Source organism: Gambusia affinis, linkage group LG19, assembly GCF_019740435.1.
Source record: "Gambusia affinis linkage group LG19, SWU_Gaff_1.0, whole genome shotgun sequence".
Classification (NCBI taxonomy): Eukaryota; Metazoa; Chordata; class Actinopteri; order Cyprinodontiformes; family Poeciliidae; genus Gambusia; species Gambusia affinis.
Genome location: NC_057886.1, coordinates 9,337,368 through 9,355,068, shown reverse-complemented (window position 1 = coordinate 9,355,068; position 17,701 = coordinate 9,337,368). Strand labels below are relative to the sequence as shown.

Genomic DNA, 17,701 nt, shown 5'->3' with positions numbered 1-17,701 from the left:
GTCTCAGTTTACTCGCAAATTGACCCTTTAGGGTTCCCTTACACTATGAATGCAACCAGGCTGTCCAGTGAACAAAATGGAGGAAATTATATATGATTTTTAACAATTTATGTGATCCAAAACATTAACTCGCTCATCATTAGTCATAGTCCTACGACTATGACCAGAAGAGATTTTGGATGAGCTAAAGTAAAACTTTCAAACCTAAGAACACTGTACAGTTTTGCTTTAAGCGGTGCAGGGAAAAATTACAGAGGACTAACCTCAAACTCCTCAACTTTACTTAAAAGTCAACAACTAGATGCTTCAATTTTGGCAACAGTTTGGTGTTCAAACAGGACAATGATTCAACACTCTCAATAAAACTGGATTTTAAATGGATAAAGCTGGCTACTATGAATATTCTCGAATTACCGTCACCTAAGGAAGTAGTTCTGCTCTATTGAAAATGTAGATTGTGTCCCTTTGCTGGGTTTGCCCCGAGAAACCAAACAGTGCTGATCTGTACTCGTTCTGATAAGAAAAGGAGACATATGTTAAGCCAGAATTATACAGAAAGCTTATTTATGGTGCTTAGGAATATTTAACCACTAAAATCAGGATTTTCTGTCCATTTTCTAGACATCAATGACTTAATTAGTTCTTCCAAACTGCAGAACAGCTTTTGTATGGAAAACTTATAGTAGACTAAAATTAGACACCATCAAATTTAAGTCTTCTTCAGTCTTGAAGGACCAATTCGACGCCCTGTGAGTTGGAGAACGACACCGTAAATTAAACTTCCAGTTCTTTCCTGGAAAATCATTGAAGTTTAACGTTGGAAAAGCGGCACACGTAGGAAGAGGACGTTAAAAAAATACCATTAAATGCCTAAATAAATGTGACACTAACATCCATGATGAGTGTATGTGAAGTTCTAACTAGAACCGTACATCTACAGCATCTTGATATGAACGTACAGACAGACACGAGGTTGGTAATTACCCTCAAAATATTGGCTTTATTCTACCTAACAGCAGTACAGATGAAAACAGATGGGGCCATTTAGCTACAACCTGGCTGTGAGCTCTCGACTGCAGATGGAGACTGTAAGGCCAGAAGGACAGGGTTCAGTTCACACAGAAAATAAGATAAAAATAAAAATGCTATATCCACATCAACAGTCGCTTTGATGGTCCATGAAAACCTGCCGCTTGTTAAGGGAGTCCCTGCAGACGGGAATAGCATTTCAGATTGTTACTCCTGATTTGTACTCTGATACAACTGTCACCACAAAGATCACGAACGTTTCTACACATTACACAAACTATTTAAATTCACATTTCAGCAAAGGGATGGCAGTAAGTCCAGATTCGCTTCCACTCAGCCAAAAGCTCTGCGCAGAAGAACATCCGCCTCTCGGGACGGGTTGTGGGGTGTATGGTTGCTTGGATTGGCTTTTCATAAGAGAGAGCTGACATTTCATCTTTATTCTTTTTACCTTGACCCCATCTTCAATCCCACCCTCCCTCCCTCCATCCTTTCTCTACCCTTTATCTCTCTGCGTGGCGTTCAGCTTCTGCTACCCGAGCCTGCAGCAGCCAGACTTGTGCTTCTGAGATTCGATGTAGTCATGAAGCTTGAACTTGGGCTCGTTTGGCAGCTGCGTTGCTCTGTGCTTCAGCTCCCTGACAGAGAAAAGGAGAAGGAGAGAGGGAGGGAGAGACAGGAAGTTAGAAGCAGAGGGGGCGGATGTGTGGGATGGAGCACAGACAGGGCGAACAAATCAAGAATATAAAAAAGAAGGAGGGAGAAAGGAAAGCAGAAGCATTGAGATTTGATCGAAATGCCTCTGGTGGAATATCATTTATCACAGCTTGTGCTTCAAACTGACATCACATGGAGACGACACGTTGCCTACATTTAAGCCCTAAGGTGTATTTTTATGTACAATAAAACTCTGTCGAATCACAATCTAATGAAGCCCCACTGGAGACGAAGCTCTTTGGTGTGGAATGATTCTCGTCTCCTTTGCCAAACAAAACGCTGTCACCAAACAACGCAGACTGTGCGACTGGCGCATTACGACGGGACTAGTTGTTGCTGCAAGGAGAGGTGAAGTTAGCGCTCCTTAGACAGTATCTATGGTGACCAGGGGTTTGCACAATCGGCTGGTATTTCTTTATTATAGACATTAGAAATGATCCGTTTATTTCTCCTGTAGGTGTAGTAGATGTTTGTTTTTTTTGTTTTTTTACTACTCTACCACATTTTCTTTTACATTTTAATTTCACTGTATAGCAAGAGAGCCTTTTTCACCTCATCCTCCGGTAATATGCAGATGAATCAAACATCTCTCAGCTGTAATAAAATGATGACTCACTGATTACTTTTATGGCCTTCAGTTGTGAACGAAAACTAAAAACCAGACGCTACTTCCTGACTCCTTTATCTGAGGCTCAGACACAAATAAACACCAAATTGCTGATTCTGTTTGCATAATTAAAGACCGTAAAATATATTTGTGCATAAAAGCAAACAAGGTTTTCTGCTTTAGGTGTGTTAGGATTACCAAAATTGCTTCAAATTAAACAACAGCATTTAATTTACCTTTGGGATTAATAAGGTATTTTCAAATTGAATAGAATTTAAATGAATTCCTGAGCAGGATGATGGCTGGACATTTTCTTTGGTGTTCACACTTGCACATAATTGTTTCAGCAGATGAATGAGGCAACTTTAAGCATCTGGAAATTATGACAAAGGATGAACCAGAGTTGTGGTTGTGCACATTTTGTTCCGATTTCTTTTTTATATTTCCCCATAATGCCAAAAAAGAAAACACTGTGTTCGGAGTGTTGCCTTAAAAACATCCAAAGTTGAGCTTCCAAGTGCTTAAAGATGGAGGAATCTTAGTGTATCCAAACCTCTTGACTTACAGAAAAAGTAATTAGTTGGGGATTTAGAAATACATATTTATCGTACCACTAACATTGTCACACAATAAGGAAAAAATTGGTTGTGATTTTATACCAGATATCTGGTTCCGACTGTAGGTAGGTTGATTTTACAAGTGAGCCACTGCAGTGTAAATCAAACCTTATGGTTTCAAACTATTCATAAAAATGAAAGATAGAAATAATATACCCATACTTGCCTTGTGAGATTTATTGGATACAGACAAAAACAATATTCTTCTACAGAGTCTTGAACTGGACCACGCTGGTTTAAATCACATTTGACAGATTGCAGTTTTGTCTCGTTACAGATAAATCTGACTCACACACCAGAGTAACAGTGTTGTGATGAAGCATCTGCTCCTTACAGATTTCTTTCTCTCTTTTTGCTTTTTTTATTTTATTATTATTTTTTTATTTTTGGTCACGCTCAGATGTGAAAAATGATCAAACAACTTTTTAATATCAGACAACAATAACCAGAGTAAATCTAAATTAGTTTTAAAATAATAAAGAGGAAATAGTTTTGAAATAAATAATTTAATACATTTTTATAATAGATAATATTCTAAATTAATATTAGTATATAGTAAATGTGCAAATATCAGTAATATTATGTCAATATTACAATATCATTATTAATTTTTTTAAATAAATAAATAGTTTAAAAATAATTTTGTAATTTTAAAACAATTTATAAAGAGGAAAACCAATCCAAACCAACCTGACTTTATGCAAAAATATATTTGCCCTCTTGCTGAATAAGAAATCACTTTGATTGATCACATATTTGGAGTGGTGGATTAAATCTTAAAAGCATCCAGGACAACATCTAAGCTCTGCATATCAAACATGTTACTAAGACTATCTTTGCTGATCTGCATTTTATTGCCAAGATTTAAAGATTTTTTTCTAAATAAATAAATATTTCTAAACACATCACCGCCTTTCTTAGCTGTCTATATTGTTTGATGAAGCAAAAAAAACCCACAAAAAAACAAACAATAAAACCCCCCGCAATAAATCTACATTTTTATTGGTCTGAACGACATTTCCAAACTGAACATGCTGCTGTTATGCAGCAAGAGCGACCTGGCTTCTAAAAGGAAAAGTGAAGAAAAAAAAAAAAGAGAAATTATTTCTTGCCATTCAGTTTGAAGGGCATCCACACAAGGAATGGAAATTACACCATAAACGCCTGACACCAGGTGGGAGTCTCAAACACACGCAATCCCGTTAATAGGAGACAACAGCAGCCGACACCAAATTAGCTAAGAACCATTACGCTGGATTAGACGATGCTGGAGTCAGACGGCGTTCGTGCACGAAATGCAGCAATGAGAAGGAACAGCAAGGTCAACTCAGAGAAGGTCAGCTGCGAGCACGAGCGAGATCAAAATACAAATCCCCTAATGCGAAACATGGTCGTCTGACCCACATGAAAAAATGATTCTCCATCAATTTAAGTTTAATTTTTCCATTATGTGCAGTGAAAGGTGCAAAATCTAGCGCAATCTGTGGGTAGATTAACTTTGTGACCGCAGGTTAAATTGTCGTTAGGAGCTAATGGGGCTTTTGAAGTGGGAAATGTTTCATCTGGTAATAATCAAACAATTTAAAGTCACCTCAATAATATACTTTTAATGGAGACTTTTTTTTTTTTAAATAATACTTTAAACAGAGTAAGTACCATACAGCCTGATTACATAATCTCATATGATTTCAATACTTTATTTCTCACAAGTTTTCTGAAACCCTGAACAATTGACTAAATAAAAATAAATACAAAAAACTGATACATTTGTAGAACATTTAGCAGCAGGTTAGTTGTCTGTCCCTGAAACTTGAGTATTGGATATGTGAAGTATAAACGGGTTAAGTTGCATCGACAGATCTGACAAATGATCCGCTGTAACTCAGATTGCTGAAAAGTCTCAGCTGACAGGACAAACTCTTACTTATTCACTCCACAAATCCGGCCTTTGTAGAAATGTGGCACATAGAAAGAAAGCCACTGAAACGTCCACTTTGCAGTTTACCACAGGCGACGCAAGAAACCCTGAAACTTTGTGCTGCTGCTTCACAAAATCCCTTAAAAATACATTAGACTTTTTGCCGAGGTGTAAATAAATGTAAGTAAGATCAGATAATTCTGTAATATAATATAGTGTGATGCATTTGACGTGTAGCTTGCAGTAGAAAAACTCAAGAACAGTAGAAACAAGCTGCGTAAGGCTTATGACTTTTATTTGATTGTTAAGCGTCTTATCTGAAACTGTTTGCAACTTTAAAAGCAGCCGAGTCTGCAAACGGTGATTTTAATCTCCAACTTAGACTTGGAGCCGCACCGCCTGAATAAATCCTCTCACTTTTAGCTTTTGACGTCATGATTTTTAATGCCTCAACTTCGGAAAGTTTTTGTCACCACTTGGTGGCAGCACAGCAAGCTGATTAAAAGAGGCGCATAATCACTCTTTCAGCAATCACTGAACAAAAGAACAAAATGAGAAACGACCAAATCTGCTCTTCATCAGAAACGACGCTTTAAACCCAAGACATTTCGGGGTCGGATGTAGGACTTACTTTGCTATTGCGAGAAAAGCCAGCTCCACGTTGACCCCCGTCTTCGCACTGGTCTCCATAAACGGCACTCCATATTGCTAAAACGAAAAAGCAAAAAAACATGAGAAGAGCACCGACGGAGTGTTTTCTACGTGGATGTACGCACTTAGAGGACATCCTTCATTACCTTGGCCAGCTTCTCTCCTTCCTCCGTCTTCACCACCCTCTCTGCAGCCATGTCTGACTGTGTGTGTGTGTGTGAGAGAGAGAGAGAGAGAGAGAGAGAAACATGTCAGGGGGTCACAGATTCACCAGAAAATTAGCCACAGTGATGCACCATCCTGTCAGCCTGCTTATCTGGCTGCCGGGCTGCCTGAGCCGCGGCTCCATCAGGAATGATGGGATGTCAGCGGCTCCACCCCCAGCAGAGGAGCAGCGCTCGCACAGACCGACGCCGCCAGTCCTGCTGCTTTCACAGCAAATGATCTGAGCTGCTGCTACATGACACTCACGACCCTTTGATGAGTCCTCTCTGAACCACCAGAGGGAGCTTTCTAGATAAATTAGCAGTGACTGCTGGTTGGGATGAGGGAACGGATTTTTCATCTTTAAAGAGCTTTTTTTTTTTTCCTGCTCTGGCCCGACGTTATCGCAGAGGTTTAAAGCAAAAGAGGAAAACGCTGAGGGGGCAAGTTATAGAGTCTGTTATGAAGTCATGCTTTTGCTTTTTTTAATCACACTTTAATGTGTGATGTCAGACAAAGATAACCTACTTGAGTTAAAGAAAGGAGTTTTGAAAACAATGATTGTATTTATTAAGGGAAAATGCCAACCCAAACTAACCTTGGCCTCTGTGATGAAGAAATTGTTTCGATGGTTATGCCATCCTTCGATGAATCGACTTCCATCAAGTGTTTGTGATAGTCTTTTACATGACAGTGGAGGAATCATAGCCCACTTCTCTTGGCAGATTTGATTTCATTCGTCCAAATCTTGAGCATCAGTATTTTTGCTTAAGTTCCCACCTCAACATTTCTATCAGATTCAAATCCAGACTTTCACAAGGCCACTCAAAGTCCTTTCTCTCCGAAAGCGATGAAAGGTTATGGGTTTGATTCCCGTTTCCTCCGCGCTACCTAATCCCAAGTTCCCAACTGATCTGTGTCCTGGTGTCTAAGAGTGAGTGAATAAATCACTTTGAGTGATTAAACGCATCTTATGAGTTTGATCCATTTACTGTTTATTAAACAATTCGGTGGACTTGTTGCTGTGTTTTGGATGATTGTCTTGCAGCATAACCCAAGGAGCTTTAAGCTTTGCTGACAAACGTTTATCCTTTCTGAGGTTTTTACTGACAGCAACAGAACCAGAACCTCACAATGCCTCCATCGTTCTTCACAATCAAAATGATTCTGTTAATATGAAAAGGTGTGTTTGTTTTACGTCTGGAGTTTTGGGATGCAAACCGTCCAAAAACATCCACTTTTCTCTCCCCTGAGTCCAAGGAATACTTTCTAGAAAATCTCGGGAAACATCAGGAAGTTTAAAGCAACTGACTTTGATTTTCACCTTTGAATGCAGATTTTTGCTCAGTCTCTTGTTGTTGACCCATGAACTCTGACCTTACCCGAGGCAGGTGACGTTGCTGTGAATTCTTCAATGACTTCCTGGATGAGTCGTCGATCCGCTCATGGAGTAATTTTGGAAAAGGAGCTTCACCACTGGGACATGATTTGGTTCCATTTGTGCGCAACAAACCGAAACCTTGAAAATGGTTTGGTAACCCTTTGCAGATTTCTGTTCATTTATTTCTAATTTGTTCTTAAATTTCTTTATATTGAGGAACGTTGTGTTGCTTTTAGAGTAATGAGTGAAAATGAACCAAAGAAATGTGGTCGATCACAGCTAATGATATAATAACGGAAGCAATAAAGGGCCACGTATTAATGGTTAGCTTTAATCCCTTAATAAGTGAAATTATCCTTGAATACAGTTTTTATATTTACTCTGATTATTTTTGTCTGATGTAAACCTGTGTGTTATGAAATGCTTTGTCACAGAACTGTGTTATTGAGGACACATTTTCCATGTTTCCCATGTTTGTGTACGCATTCGAGTCACACTGGAAACATTTTCCACCTTTTAAGGCGTTCACATGTCTGCCCGAATGTGATAAGAGTGTGTTAAAACTGAGTTTAAGAAACCAATATCCTTCACATCGTCTAGAAAACACACACACACGCAAAAAAAATGAAAAGAAAATGAAGCTTTGCTCACCTTGTTGCCGAGCAACATGATGACCACATCCTTCTGGGCATACTCGAATATTTCAGTCAGCCAAGCCTTCAAAAGTACAGAAAGAAGAGGAGATGTAACCAAAACAAACGGGGACCACTTGAGGAATGTGTTTTCTTCTTCTTCTTCTTCTTCTTCTCCTCACTCTTCTCCTGAGCTGCGTTGCATTGTGAGCACGCTCTTATCAATCATGTCGACACTGAGTCATTCTTATCCTTGAGCGCTTTTATTGCTTTTCATTACTGAAACCGGGGAGCGTGTAGCCAGGCAGACGACAGCGTCTCGTAATTTCTAAATAGATCTGAGAGGAAAAGTTACAGGCCCAGGTGGGGCTTTGCATGTGGAGAGGCGGAATCGTTCAGCTTGAGATTTAGGAGCAGGAAGAGGGAAAAAAGGAACAGAGAGGGAACGATGATAAGGAACGAAGGTGGAAGGGGTGTCTTACCCTGATGTTGTCAAAAGATGGCTTGTTGGTGATATCATAAAGTAGAAGTAACGCTGCAAAAAAAATAAGAAGAGAACAGCAGATTTTACCGTCAGCGTCTTCATTCATGTGAGAATTTCGGCTGCTCCATCACCGACACACACACACACACTCACACATGCTCACACTCGGCATGGGGAAGTGAAATACAAACAGCAAAGGTTACCCTGGGCATCTCTGTAGTAGGCGTGCGTTACGCTCCGGAATCTCTCCTGACCAGCTGTGTCCCAGATCTGCAGAACAAGCGGCACAATTACACAGAAAGACCTCCCAGCTAATCCCAACCAGCCCAGGGACGAAGCAGCACCATGGAATATTAATGATCTACAAATGCACTGCAAAGAAAGCACAGATCATAGTCTGAGGATTTTTTTTAACTAAATATAATCTGATATGCACACTGCTGAGTTAAAATACCATATAAAAGGGTTCTTAACTTTGGCGTAGTGCTTAGCAGAAGTTTTCATACCCCTTGATTTTTGTTTTTAAATTATTACCACAAGCCTCAGCAGTCTTTGTGTTTGGAACGATTCTCAATTAAATTTCAGTCTGAACTTTGACTAGACCATTTTAAAATAAGAATATTCTTTGATTTAAACCATCTGACGACTGCTAGAACATAAAACATGTAACTCCCTGATAGTTTGTAATATCTGAAGTTTTCCTAAAGATGTATTTTCTTTTCTCCATCTAATATTTTTTGTTTATGTCCCATGTTCTCAAGTGTATGAAAAAAACAAACATATGCCACTAAAGGTGACATATGTTAAGGTGAAACTGAACTTGAAAGTAAAAGCACACACAAATGTGTTGCCATACAACAAATATGTCTGGAAAAGAAATAAAGGCATTCTAGCTGACTAATCTAAATCAAATAAACATTTATTTCATTTATTCCTTAATCTGTTTGAGAATAGCTGGTAAACCCTCACCACGATGGCCGCCTGACAAAAAAAACAAACAAAAACAAAAAACGCATGAAATGTGCAAATAGCAGAAAAATAAAATATCAATAGACTGTAAACTCTAAAACTTTGGTTGGAAGTCAAACAAATGAACAAAAGTGACTGTACTGTAGTTATTCATACATGTTTGAGTCTTCCTCAATAACCTGATAAAGAGATTTTCACAAAGATTAATGTTATTAGTGTTTCATAAAGCTGAAGAAATTATAAAACTGCTCAAAACAGAAGTTTAATAAATACAACTGTTTTAAATATAACTTTTAAACATAAAAAACTTTCTCTTCATTGGCAGATGAGATAAAATGCAGCTTTCATAACATTACCATGATCTCACACTTAAAATGTCAGAAACGTCTGCTTTTACTCTGACTTTATTTATTTTTTTTAAATAACATGTTAATAAATACGTATTTTTACCAAAACCACAGCTGTTATAAATACCAGTACCATTATTTAATGGTAAAATGAAGGTACCTGAAGTATTTAAAATTTTCCAAAAATAAACTTTATATTGTGCTTTAAGGATTAAGTAGTGATTTATCACTCTTAGCTTCACTTTGGTATAAATAAGGAGAAACTGCAGAAGCCAATTTCCTTAAAATTTCTTCAAAATAGGAAATAAGTGAGAACATTCCATTCAAATGATCAGATTATTCACGAGAAAGGAAATTCAGCCTTATCAGTAATTAAAAAGTGAAAAAAAAAAAATCTATGATAAAGAGGGAATGAGGAAAAGGCCTTTAAGCTAAAGTGCGGAGGATTCTTTTCATTACATTCTGCTTCCCTGTCCGTCTAAAATGATAACACAGACTTCTTAAGTCTCGCGTCCCTTTTTTGTTCCGTGGGCTAAATTTACTGTCAGAATCTATTTATTACCAGAGCAGCTACTATGTCATGTGAAAAACGTGTGGAAGAGAAACTGATGATTTACAGGAGCTACTGGAGGGAGTCTAATTTTGTCACCTCCCACTCAGTGTTGAATGAGCGGGTCATGATGAAAGGAGGGAGTATGAGCCTTGGGTGGAATGGATTAAAAATGGCAGCCGGGCGAACGAATTTAAAGCACGTTTCACACTGATCTGTTTATTTAGCTCCTGCAACACCTACTGGATGAGTGTTCGGCTTAGGTCACAAATCTATCAGCAAGATGAGCTGATAGGATCTGAAAGGTGCAAAAGGATAACAGCGGTCTCACCTGCAGCTTGACTTTCAGGTTGTCAACATCCACCACTTTATTCTGCGGAAACAAGAGGGACCGGCAGTGAAAGACAATCCGGCATATGTTTGAAAAAAATGGCACGGAAGCGGCTGATAAGCATTTATGGCGGGCTAAAAAAGCACAGCGACTCAGCGTGCGGCAGGAGAGACAAGGCGGCTAAAAGTGGCTTTGAATGCTGGCAGAGAAAGTAATTTGCAACACCCACACAATAACAAGGTCCCGGGATTAGACTTAATTACAGCAGAGTGAGAAAGGCGGCTGGCAGCATAACAACGGACTCCCCCGTTAATTTCCTGCAGCCCTGTAGGGGTGCCCTCTGATTTCCTGCAAACCCAAGGCAAGTCTGGAAAAGGGTATGACCCCCCAAAGTGCTGCGGACGGGTGCTTTGAGAAGAGCGGGAATATTCTTAAGCATGAGGATTTTGTATTACTGTATAGATCCATGTAAATGCTTTCACACCCCTTGTGATTTTTCAGGTTTTGTTTCATCACAAATTCAAACCTTGATGCATTCTGTTAAGGTTTTATGGAATAGACCAACACAAAGCAGCCTGTGGTTTTCACTGTTGTTAATACAAGATTTTTAAAAACCCAAAAAAGTATGGACTTTGACTAGGCCACATGATCTGGATGGTGAACTTCTGTCTTACCCTCAAATCTTTTAATGCATCTAAAAATGTCATTTTTTCCAAGCTCTTCCTATATTTCACTTTAACCATCTTCCCAGTCACCAGTTCCACTATGGGCATGACGTACCCACTGTGATGGTAGTTTTCTGTCACATATAGTTTTGGATGTAGGCAACCAGGCCCCAAATCAGACCTTAACATTCAGAGACACATAAAGACCGTTCCAAAGTCGGCCTTTTTAACTGTTTTTACGTGAAATTATACATTAAAGGACTAATGTCCCAACAGGATCTAGAGAAACTCATGCACTCGTTTATCTTTAGCCACATTGATTACCGCAACGGTGTCTTCACAGCTACAGCTGAACCAGAACGCTGCTGCTCGGGTTCTGACTAAAACTAGGAAGAAAGAGCACATCAAGGTGACTTCTAAAGTCCTTAGATTTTAAAATACTTCTGTTAGTTCATAAATCACTGAACGGCTTAGAACCAAAGTACACTACAGATCAGGAGTCATTGTATTAACCTTTCAGATGCCTCCGGTTTTCTGGTTCAAGTCGACTCTGCTTCCCCATTAGAATCAAACACGGAAAAGCAGCACTCAGTTTTTATGCCACAAATCTCCAATAAACCTCCAAAAATGATAACGCACTAATTCATTTAAATCAAGACTAAAAACCCACCAGATTAAACTTGCCTGATCAATAACTAGAACATCATAAACCTGTCCGTCTTTCCACCTGTCATCGTTCTCTCTTACTCTTTTTGTTGTCCTTTTATTTTCCTCTTAATCACATAAAGCCCTGTGTGGCTAAAAATGTGTCGTACAAAACAAAACTTTCCTGGAGCTCCTCTAGAGTTATCAACAGAGTGTGGATTGCTGTATTTGTCTTTGTGCCTTACTCCTTCCACATTTGTTCAGAGCTTGCTATATTGCTTCATAACCCGACTCTTCTTCAACTTTCTCCCTGACCTGCCTGCTGTGCTCCTTGGTCTTTCTGATGTTGTTTGTTCCCTCATGTTCTCTAACAAACCCCTGAGGTCTTCAAAGAACAGCTGCTTCCTTTTACTAATTAGATGACTTCTGATTGCATCGCTTTAAACTGGATTTCGTTTAGCCATCTCAGATTAAAACGGGTTTTTGTCATTTTTATGTGCAACAATAAAAAAAAAAAACAAAAAAAAAAACATGCATCCTTTTTCTTCGACTTCACAATTAGATTTTAACTGGTGTTGGTCTACCGCGGCTCAAATCTTGTAATAAAGAAAAAGTGATATAGCTCAAAGGGTGCAAAATCTTTGTGCGGCGCTGTAAATGAGCCACGGTTTAGATGCAAAAGCTCTGTGCTTTCTCTTAGTCATCATGACCTCCTGCTACAGGCAGCAGGTCGCAACGAAGAAGCAAAGTAAAAACCACAACAGAAAAAAAATGCTCACAAGAAGGAAGTGAGGCAAGAAAAATGCACTTCCTGGAGGATCTTATCAGTGATAGGTCATGACTAACAGCCCACAAAAAGAAAAAAACAAGCAAAAAAAAAAACATCCACTTGCTCAACAAGGAAACGCAGCAACCAAACTACCTCAATGACATCGCTGAGCCTAAATGTTGCGCGCCGAGCCGTCGGCAACAGTGATCACCGCCACCCGCCGAAGCCTCAGCCTTGGCAGAGGGAACACAGTTCAACCCTTGCATTAGTTGCCATGGGTTTCCTTTTTTTTTTTCCCTCTCCCCCCAATTATGACGTGAGAGCAGCCTGCATGCTGAGAAACTGCTACAAGGAAGCGGGCCTAAAATAGACCGGCATGTAAAAGCTGCCAGCCTTGCCTGCCTAACCATGCAAAGAGGACATCCTCAACATATTGACTCAACTGTTTATCTCAAATTGCTTTGTTACCGAGCAGCTTCAGAGCCCTGCTTGTGAACGAGCATGGAGACAGAAAGGTAATTACACCCTCAGCCACTTTTTCTCAATGAATGGTATCGAATAATTATGGTTTTTAATTAATGTAAGCCAGCATCCTCTCCCCCCCCCGTCGTCGGAGCGTTTCAGTGGAAACTTGTTGCTTTTATACAAGCAAAAGTGACATTTTGAGGCATTTACAAAAAAATAAAATAAAAAATCTGTCAGACACGGACAATGTCCTTTTGTGTCCGCTGAGAGACTAGGCATCACTTTGACTAATGCGACACACTTTCCTCTCAGACCGAACACCCATATACTTCACTTGCCATCATTGCACATGTTTTTCTTTGACAGGAGGCGAAGCAAAGCTAGAGGCCCAGGTGCCTATTTGTTTTATTTTTCTTGTTCCCCCACTCTTGCACAGACGAGAATGATGCACAGTAGACATTTGCTTGAAATCCACCACCAGCCATTGCCTTTGTTCGTATGTGTGGCGCGTCTCTTTGTGCAACAGATGCGTGTGACGAGGTAGGAGCTCATCCGACAGCAGGGTGACTCCTCCAGGGCCGAGCTGAGCCACGGCCAATCTTTCCAGGAGACAGAGACGTGGGCAGGCATCTGCCAAGACATTTACGAAGCCGTCCAAAGCTCCTAGCAGCACAAGTGGTCTGTGAACTTGACTGATTGGCGAGAGGATTTGTACATTTGGTGCTATCACCGCAGAGTGACGAAGCATTCCGCGTGGAAACAGGCGCTAATTGGGCCGATGGCACTCCTGCCAGGGGGATCACTTGTTGTTTTTGTTGATTTTATTAAAGGAAAAAAAATTTACCTCATTAAACTAATAAGTGGAAGCACACACACACACACACACACACACAAAATAACGAGATGGTTCACACGGGTCAGATGTATCGTTTCTCACCCTAAAGTCTATTCCGACGGTGGCTATAAAGTTTCCTCCCAGAAACGCCCCGTCTTTAAAGCGCACCAAGATGCACGTCTTCCCCACCGCAGAGTCTCCGAGCAGCATCACCTACAGACACCCCGCCAGCAGAGGAGAAGGGTCACAGGTCACATCTGGTCAGTGGAAGGAATGTTATGACACCAGGTTCACATTATCTAAACAGAATCTGCAGCAACTGTGAAAAAACTAAATTGCACAAGTTGGTTTATAATGTTTGGGAGTAGGCATGGGTCAGTTACTGCGGTCAAATTATATCAGCGCCTTAAGTAGAGATGCACCGATCAATAGACCAAAGTTTGAAATCAATGAAGTTTTCTTTACACAGCTCTGAAAGATTAAGGTTGAATATGGAAAAAATTGGATTTTCTCTCCCAGCTATTAAATTCTTGTTTGTTTCAGCAAACAAGAAACTCACTAATTTTGGTGGAGATGCAATAATCAATCACTCAGATCCATCAGCAACCAGCATGCACTTTGATGCAAGTTTAATAAATAAAATCAGATAAAGCTCAGGAACCTGCACTTTGAGACATTGTTATTCCTTCTGTCAGATTGAACATGCAGCAGCATTTAGGTACAATAACCCCAGAAAAAATGGTCTGAATCAGCAGATTTGACCCAAAAGAAAAGCAAAAATAGGGAAACCCTGACTAGTGCAACTTTGATATTCATCAGAGCTTTACAGAACTTAAAAAATGGGCATCAAAGAGCATGCTGAGATGAGGTCTGAATGGTGGGAGTTTTTTTGGTGTATTTCACAAGAAAAACATTTTTTTTTCATTAGTTAGCCTATTAGCTCAGCAAATTGGCAAAATTTCATCTGTGGTTAATTGATATCTGTACTTTCAGTTAGGAATCAAGTAGACATAGCAACTTTCTATAATATCCTCTTTCATTTCTTAAAGTTTTTAGAATAAAATAAATAGGTTTTGGCCAATAAGGTCATTAGAGAAAACTAGAAATAAATGTTAGCCAGTATGCTTAGCTAGATATGCTTGGCGCATATCTAGTTCTTAAAAGTTACATTTCAAGAAAAAGTGTCGGAAAGTTGCACCAGCTGTCTGTTGTCTGACTTCAAAATCCTACAGGATTTGAACATGTCACAGTTTGTGTTTAGGATTTCTTGCTGCAAACAAAACACTCAGAAAAATCTAACAGTTATCAGTCCATCAATGAACAGACGGCAAGCAGTTAGTTTTAATTTTAGGTCATCTTCGGTAAGGAGAGCTGTCGGTGTCACACTGAACAACCCCAGATCGTAGAGTCCAGCTCACAACCAGAGATTTAATTACAGAAACTATGAAAAACATCTACAGTTGTAGAGTACCAACCACTGCAATGTTTTATGATGGAAAGTAACCAGCTGCATGTCCATTCATCAGTCAGCTGCATGTCCATTCATCAGTCAGCTGCATGTCCATTCATCAGTCAGCTGCAGGCTACATGTGCGGATAGCTTGACTAATTAACCATTTTAAAGAGAAATTAATTTTCAAGAACTTTAATGCTGACAATCCCCACAGCTCAACTAATATCAACATCCGTGTTTAAAAGTCTTTGTGGTAAACAACATAAGCATTTTTATAGTTTACAATTACAAGATAATATCAGTCGATGATTACACTACATGAAAAGGTGGAGCAAATACTTGTGAAATGTATCTCTGTATTTGAGCCACATAGATTGAATAATGGGCAACAGACCTGCCTGTGTGTAGGTGACATATTGACATAAATATGTCTGATCTGAATAATTTCATTTGCAGCCTCTCTTTGCTGATTTACATGTCAAATTTCAAATTTAATCCATCCATCCATCCATTTTCTTTACACCCTTCTTCCCTAATGGGGTCGGGAGGGTTGCTGGTGCCTATCTCCAGCTGCGTTCCGGGCGAGAGGCGGGGTACACCCTGGACAGGTCGCCAGTCTGTCGCAGATTTCAAATTTAAGGTATCGCAAATTTTGTTTTGCGCAATTATCATACATGTGTTTGCCTAAATAAGAAATACATTTGCAAACCTGACTTGATTGAGAATTCTAGTACTCTTGGGCTCCCCCTGTCGGTTTGGAGGGCAGCTGTTCAGTTTGTTTATGCCTCAACAACAAAATAAGTACTTTTAAGACCATTTTTGCTTCTGTCTGAGAGTGAAATTTCAAATAAAAATAAATCAGCACGTAAATGTTACAACGAATATATTGTGTTATTTCAGCAGCAGTAGGAATAAAGCTTTTTAACTGTTTTAAATACATATTTTTTAAATATTTGTCATTGTGCAGTGAGAATCTTGCACCGACCCATGCCCACAAACTGTCAGCTTTCTAATAAATAATTAGAGAAAATGATCGTTGCCAACTCTGCATTTACAGCATAGATATATCTCTCTCTCTCCAAAAACTAATCAACAATAATTGCAACAGCAGGGTGAGCAATTATGCAATCATTTCAGTTACATTTGAGTACAATATTACACGTCTGATGAGAGATGCGAAAAGAGATCACCCACTTGTCTGCTCGAGTCTCCAAGCAAATATTCAGGAGAGAAGCAACAAGTACACCCTTGGTAAATATTTGAATCGAGAAGATTTCCCAACCATCTGCTGCCTGACTTGGTGTTAACGAAGGCAATAAAAACAAAAGGGAAACCAATCAGCTGGTAGGTTAAGGTCCCCAGGACTGGTGCACATTCTCCTAATGCCTGTTTATTACGGCGTCTACACCCAGAAAAAAACATGCAGAAAAACGACACACTTAAAACGGAAACACGCACCTTGAAGGCAACATCATAGTACTCGTTAATAGAGGCGCATCTCTCCAACACATATTTTGACGTGCCGTTTTTAGCCTGCTTGTCCGTCAACGACGTCTTTCGCGTGGACATGGCACTAACCAAGGAGATCCGGTGCAGCAGCTTTTGTATCGCCAAGACGCGTCCGAGGAAGAGGAAGAGGCGCGCGGTGTCAGAGAGCGATCAGTCCCGGGCTGCGCCGACCTCCAGCCCCTCTGCTCGCATAGTAAATGTACAGTAAAGACACTTCCTGCAGGGGCGGCGAGATGGGAGAAGGGAGACGCGCGGAAGATCACACCTGAACAGTGTTTAGAAACACGGAGGCGCACGGTGGAGAAACTTGCGCGGCGGGCGAGCTGAGGCGGCGTCGGCGCGTCTGCATCCAGCAGTCAAGAGAGCGGTAATGACAAGCAGGCGGAAACATTTCTCTGCTTTGGCGAAGCGGCGCGGCGCATCCTGGCGTGGGCAGATAATTAGAGCTGTGGCCACAGATGCACTGAAGGACGTCGACAGGTTGGCTTATTTGCGCCGCGTCTCTCTCTATCGTTTTGTTGTTGTTGTTGTTGTTGTTGTTGTTATTGTTGACGCGGAGTTGAGGATGAGAGAGGGGTCAGATTCGTCCGATCTGCTACAGGTGGAAAGGTCACAGGGTCTTACACCCACCAGAGGGGAGGCAGGAAAAGGAGGTGAGAGTTTAACACCTTAGAGCGCATTTCGGACCCCACGGAGCATGCACAGACTGGACTAGAAAATCTCATTCTGCCATCAAGAGATTCTCATCTAGACTTCTACCTGTTTTTGGATCACAGCGGGGAAATGACCGGTTACTCCACCTCTTCACTTCATACATATCTAAAATGGTCTCACAGACTCAATTTCCTCATAAAGTGAATGAATGAATCTTTTTTCTTGCAGTGTTTGTCTCCCCCTAGGGGCGCAATCAGACATCCAGCTGTC

The 17,701-nt window shown here is 40.2% G+C and overlaps 1 protein-coding gene across 3 annotated transcripts; it reads right to left on the bottom strand.

The window, feature by feature from the left end:
• Positions 1–682: 682 nt before the first annotated feature.
• On the bottom strand, positions 683–17,491 carry zgc:112183 (uncharacterized protein LOC550410 homolog). Of its 3 annotated transcripts, none has more exons than XM_044100906.1 (9): positions 16,727–17,479; positions 13,919–14,029; positions 10,438–10,479; positions 8,444–8,510; positions 8,239–8,291; positions 7,776–7,841; positions 5,686–5,742; positions 5,520–5,596; positions 683–1,667 (listed from the first exon to the last, which is right to left on the bottom strand). In XM_044100906.1, exons 1-9 carry the CDS (start codon positions 16,835–16,837, stop codon positions 1,562–1,564), a joined length of 690 nt encoding a protein of 229 aa, XP_043956841.1. In that variant the 5' UTR covers positions 16,838–17,479; the 3' UTR covers positions 683–1,561. The 3 variants fall into 3 exon arrangements, with proteins under 3 accessions (XP_043956841.1, XP_043956843.1, XP_043956842.1); XM_044100908.1 differs by lacking the exon at positions 16,727–17,479 and adding an exon at positions 16,463–16,558 and having other exon boundaries at positions 1,519–1,667; XM_044100907.1 differs by lacking the exon at positions 13,919–14,029 and having other exon boundaries at positions 1,519–1,667; positions 16,727–17,491.
• Between the last annotated feature and the right edge of the window lie 210 nt (positions 17,492–17,701).